This window comes from Etheostoma cragini, chromosome 11, assembly GCF_013103735.1.
Source record: "Etheostoma cragini isolate CJK2018 chromosome 11, CSU_Ecrag_1.0, whole genome shotgun sequence".
Taxonomy (NCBI): domain Eukaryota; kingdom Metazoa; phylum Chordata; class Actinopteri; order Perciformes; family Percidae; genus Etheostoma; species Etheostoma cragini.
This window is the reverse complement of record NC_048417.1, coordinates 11,220,561-11,226,560: the sequence shown is the minus strand read 5'-3', so window position 1 is coordinate 11,226,560 and position 6,000 is coordinate 11,220,561. Positions and strand designations below refer to the sequence as shown.

General features: G+C 41.7%; 1 protein-coding gene across 3 annotated transcripts in view; it reads left to right on the top strand.

Moving 5' to 3' along the window:
• The first annotated feature begins 798 nt into the window (after positions 1-798).
• arhgef7a (Rho guanine nucleotide exchange factor (GEF) 7a) overlaps positions 799-6,000 on the top strand; it is a 28,231-nt gene continuing 23,029 nt past the window's right edge. Inside the window, exons 1-3 of one of the 3 annotated variants that reach the window (XM_034884777.1) lie at positions 804-1,007; positions 1,106-1,351; positions 4,236-4,319. In XM_034884777.1, the coding sequence (XP_034740668.1) occupies positions 1,187-1,351; positions 4,236-4,319 (249 nt within the window). In that variant the 5' untranslated portion in view covers positions 804-1,007; positions 1,106-1,186. Of the gene's footprint in view, positions 1,352-4,235; positions 4,320-6,000 lie in introns of all 3 variants that reach the window. The other 2 variants (XM_034884778.1, XM_034884776.1) reach the window with 2 other exon arrangements.

Here is a 6,000-nt window from a genome sequence, read left to right as displayed (position 1 = left end):
TTTTGTTTAATGTTGGTTCCCTCCAGGTGTTCCAGTTTCCTCCCACAGTCTACAAACATACAGCTCAGGCTGGGTAGAAACTCCAAACTGCATAGGTGAGAATGTGTTTGTGCTTTTCACCCTTTATGCAGGCTCAAAGCATGTACAGGCTGAGATAGAAGATATAAGAATGCATGTTCTGATTTAAGGGACAGCACTCTTTAGCAGTGGTAACCGTGTTTTCCTTATAAAAAAAAGTGGTGTATTGTTCCCCCATAACAAAGGTGATCCTCAGTGCCAACACATTTTTCCTTCTCACATTTTCCAGTTGAAGGATTTAGAGGTCTGGACATGTGAAAGTATAACAAGAAGAAAGAAACTCAGAAAAGATAAAAGTCAAACATGAGCCTAATTTTGTATTACAACATTTTTTGTTCTGATTTTCCCTTTTTTAATATAAAATTATTAGTTTGATATATTAGTTGTGGTATTCGCTTAGGGTAGACTGAAAGTTATAACAAAGAATTACTCAAAACAGCTGGCTTGACTACATTCCCTGCCTGTTCTGTGTTTCCATTTGTTAAACATGTCTTTAAAATGTAGCCAAATGTTAATGCAGTGTGTCACTGCAGACGTGCTCTATATCTAACGTGTTTGCTCATTGCTTCCCCATTTGAATTGATGCCTTTCCAAAACACAGCAGATAACAGCAGATAGCCTGCGGCATGGTCATATAAAAAAGAGCAAAAAGAGCAGGATATGCAAAGCCGCGCAGAGAGAAGCCTATTCATGTCATGCTGAAGTGCACTAACAACAGCTTGGACTGGCTTGTCCCTCTTGTGATGTCATCCAATGGATGAGTGGCTGGCGGCTTCGATGCGCATGTATGCAGTCCATTGCCTCAACGCATCACAGCGAACCGCACTTGACAGCTTGCCAGGTTAGAGGGGGGGGAAACACACCATCCAAGGGAGGAAACCAGACCTGCTGAATTTCCACAAGCCAGCCGTCAACCGCATCTACCCGAGGTAGAGCAGGGTTTCCCGCAGCCCCTCTCTGTCTCTCTCTCATCGACACCTCATGCATCATTTTTGTGGATTAATCATGTTTCTGTTCTAACGCACAGATGACAGCGTAACCGGGGCGGTAAGCTGTTCAGATACCCAAATACAGCCGCTTTGTTGAATAGGATCTGTTGTGACTGGACATGAATTCCGCGGAACAGACGGTTACATGGCTGATTACGCTCGGGGTGCTGGAGTCGCCAAAGAAGACCATCTCGGATCCTGAAGCATTTCTGCAGACCTCCCTGAAAGATGGGGTGGTGTTGTGTCGGCTGCTGGAGCGGCTTAGCCCGGGGTCCACGGAGAAAGTAAGGGCAACATATACCCTACTCCCCCTTCTCTGCGTAACCAACCGCCCGCCCCGTCGGCATATGTGTGCTGGCCAGATTCGTGTAACCGACGCGGTTTGTTGTCTGGCTTCTCTTTCTGCCCAGTGGTCCATGAGGCGATTTCTTTTGTAGGTCACGGCAGCCCGGGTTATTGTCTGCGGAGACAGCACTATGCTATGTTATATGACTGCATACATGTCAGCATGTGTGTGTGTAGGCTACATAGAAGAAGAAAAGGCCGCTGTTTCTACCGCGCATAGGCCTATTGATCTGCTCTAACATCACAGCAAACCCAAAATTGATTGATCAAATATATCAGGAGCTATTAGATCCACTATATGGTTTTAATAATGAAGGCCTAGAATATGCTTTTAATGCAGGTTTATGCACTCAACAACGTTATCGTGTGAAGCCCCTGTTTTAAATGTCTCTGTAATCCACGGCGCCGGTTGCATGTATGTCAGTGTGCACTTTGATACACACCGTATGATCAGTCAGGGGTGACTAGCTATATGTACACAGACCACAGCAATAAGAGTGGGCCGCCATTGACTGCAAAGGCACACAGACAGAGATGGACCCTCTCCATTTAAAGAAACAGCGCAGTGTTTGTGTCTGTCAATGTATAGCGTCAGCCAGTTCAGAAAGGAGGCAATGTTTTTTCTCATAAGAGACTCAATATGCCTGCACCTTCAAAAGTGCCTGTTAAATGATCTCCATTTTTCACCTTCTCGCAGTGAAGATGGGGTGTTAACCAAATTACCAAATTATGTGTTACTATTTTGCCCTCCCAGGAGGATTTGATAGCAGACAATCTCTTTAAAACACTGTGTTTGAAAGAACATGTAGCTACTTGAGAAAGGGGAAAACAACTAGGGAACTAGGTGCCTTGTTCTGATGGGTGAAAGCCAAATCAGTGTGGGACTATCTAAATTGTATAAATATGCTGCCTTCTCATTTGGGGAAGATTTAACATGTTTTCTTGACACATCACTGCAAATAACTTCCAATACGTGACATGACAAAAACTGTCATGGATAAAAAGCCTCTGTCCTGCCCCACAATATGTATATATCATCTAATTAATTTGAGGTGATAACCTTATCCAAATGGTAGCCTAAAGAAAATAAAAAATGGAGTTACAGTAGTAGCCAAATCTAAATTTCTGGACAGAAAAGACAGGTTTGTTTAAATCTTAAATGAACTCTGACTAGTGGTCACTTCAAAGGAACAACAGAGGCAACAAATGTCTCTAATAGGTCTGAAGATACAAACTAAAATATAAAATATATATAACTATAAATGCATATAAACAAAGTGAGCTGATTCTAGCAATAATACTATAGCCAGAAAGGCTGGCCTTTTGAGGTTGATGCAGTTATTGATATTTGAGAAATCCCAAAGAGATATTTTTGCCAATATTCTACCTAAACATGTATAATATAATCACATTTTTGCAAGGATCCCAATTACTTGCTTATAAAACAATTGTGACTAATATGTGTGAGAGGGACATATATAGTTGAAAAATAAACGTATCAGTGTCCTCTGGTGGAGAAACTATGTAAAGGTGACACCTTAAATTATAGTTTTGGCATATCTGAACTGACATTTCTTGTACTTGTATCAGTCAACATATACACTGATACGATATATCTGAGATAAGCTATAATTGGCTGATTTGCGCTCCAAACCACAACTTCTACTATTACCACTACTAATATTTATTTTGAATTTTTCCCATACCTTGCCTCCCACTTTTCCTCTTAAGTTGAGCTTCTATAATAATGCTCTACAATCCCTGGGCTGGTTGTTAATTGGCTTGTCCTGCTGTGCCACTTTGGCCCAGATGTGGGCCCTTATCTGGTTCTGTTTTAGCTGAGCAGCATTATATGCGGACCAGAAGAAAGTGGGAGTTGCGGGCCACAGCAGTTTCAGATGTCAGTTGGTATCAGCGTAGATACCAGTGCACATAGACAAGATGATATATACTGAGATGATGTATACTGTCATGGTATCGTATCATGGTGATAGAAATCGGGCCGCTTTGCCTTCCTCACTTCAACTTTCTTCTTCAACTTTTAAATTTCTCCCAGTTACATTTTGATATGTAGATGAGGCATGACGTGAGGCTGGTGGACTTGAGTGGCAGCATGTATTACCTCAATTCTCCCTGTATACTTTCTCTGCTGGGTAGCTTCTGAATTTCCCAAGAGTATGCAGAGTATCCCAGTATTGCATTATTTATCTGGATCCGTAAAGTAACTAAAGTTATTAGATACATTTAGTGGATTAAAATTACAATATATATAGGCTATATACATACAGTATACTCAGTGATACTTAATATTAGGTACACCTAGCTAAAACTAATCTGCTATAAAACCCACTTTCATAAAGGTTCAAATGTTTTAGAGAGGTGTAAATTATAATTTTTGGTAATTTTGTTGCTATTGTATTACCTTACAATGAGAGGTGTTTTTTAATATTTTGTCCGACCCGTTTATTAACAAGGCTTAATATTGGTCTCAACACTTTTGTTCTTGTTGAAGTAGGTTGTGATATAAAAAAATAAATATAAACATTGCACATAGGCTACACCAACCTCAGTAGGGATCCCTATTTGTCAACGTCATTTCCCTCGACCCAATGCCACAGCCTCCTCCACTTCCCTGCTGCGGCATCAGCGTCCAGCCTCCCCGGAGTGATAGGCCCACTGCTAACACTCTGTACTGTACAATGCGTTTCGAGAGAAACTAGATTTGAAGGGCTCATGAAGTCACAGAAAACCGCAGTGTGAAAACCAAGAAAGCCGCTGCGTGAACTGGAAGTGTATCTCTAACCAGCGTTTCCGTCTTTCCAGATTTACCAAGAACCCAAGAACGACGGCGAGTGCCTGTGCAACATAAAGGAGTTTCTCAAGGGCTGCACATCGTTTCGCGTCGAGGTAAGTTACCTTCTCAGATCTTTGCTTATCTTGTGTTTTTACCACACCCGTCCGCACGGTATAACACCGAGAGTTGTTGTTTGAAATTACACGTTAATGAGGAGACACTGATACAATAAACAATGGCTTCATGGATGGGACGCGGACAGAGGGAGGAGGACTGAACTACAAGCCGAGAACAATCGCCCATCGCCCGGCTGAGTGAGATTTGCTTGTGCGTTCAGTGGCGATACATTTGCAACTTTTTGGCAACCTAAAGTAACTCAAATTGATAAAACTATTGCATTGTTGCGTGCCCACAATTCCTGGTTAGGTTTTGAAGCGCCTGATGTTTACGCTTTCTAATTAATGCAGAGCTTTGTCCTCGGGCTCATGCGTGGCTTTATTGTCACCACCACCGATTTAAAGTCTCCCTTTAAAAAAAATTCAATTAAAAAATCTTTTTGTGGCCATGAACAACATAGGGCATGGTTATGTAAGTTTATCATGCTGTAACTTGGTAATTACAGTCTTATTATTGTCTTCAAATTATAAGGTGTAAAGTCTAAACATGTCCTCAGATCAAGTGCCTCACCCTTTTAGGGATATATAGAAATATTTGGGTTGGTTCTAGTTATGGTTAGTGAGAATACCTCCATAATCTTAAGCGAATGGAGGACAGCGTGTTGTTTAAGGCTGCATAGAAGGGTCATTGAACCACCCTAGTTTGACAATACAACTCAGTGTTCCTCTGGATTGCCTCCGCCTAATGAGTCTGTAGCCACTGGACAAGAGGTGGAGATGGGTTGAGACAGGGCACTGTCATATTAAGTGTATAAAACATGTCTTTTAGTATTTACAGACAGCTGAATTGTCAGGGAAGCAAAATACATCTGTCAGGATTGTATTGGAAAAGGTCTCTGTTTGTTTTGGCTCACAACGGAGACAGGCTCTGGCAGTGTTGAGCAATAATCTTGAGTTTTGGTAACAAATAGTCAAATTCCCATCATAAATACCCTTATGTCATTCTGATTTGTGCCATCTCTGGGGGGAGATGCTGTGCTCAACACCATCACCATTTTCCTGTCTTTTATGCCAACCATCTTTGGTCCTTGCTTGCGTGCAAGAGTGTGTTCAAATATATGTGACTTTTTTTGAATGAAGCAGACAGAGCAGGATTACAGTAGTTTGGGACATGGCAGTCCTCCCGCTCTTCATTTGTGGAGCAAAGATGGATCTTCTCCAGAACACTGCTGGCTCTGACCCCAGATAGCTGCAGATGCAGATTAGTGCAGGAATTGTTTGCACGAGAAGACGCTGTGCTTTTGCAGACTTGACCTACCGCTTTTAAATGCAGTTATGTTGGGTGTTAGGCTTGAACATTAACAATGCTTACCTTGCTGTATTTGCACGTCTAGTGGTTATGTTTCAAGAGGATTGTTCTCTTTTAGATATAGTTTGGATTCCCAATGCAGACTAGCCACTCAAGCCCATGTCTCACATTTAGCTGCTATTACTGACCCGTAACCCCAAATCTATTTGACCACAGGAAGTGATCATTAGAGTTCCCATGACCCCACTGGTCCCTCTGGAATAGTAACCTTACCCCATGTCTAACCTGAGAATAATCAAAGATCCATCTGTCTCGACTAATGGGAGACTTTGAATCAATTGCATTAAAAAAATAAAAACAGGAAAAGGC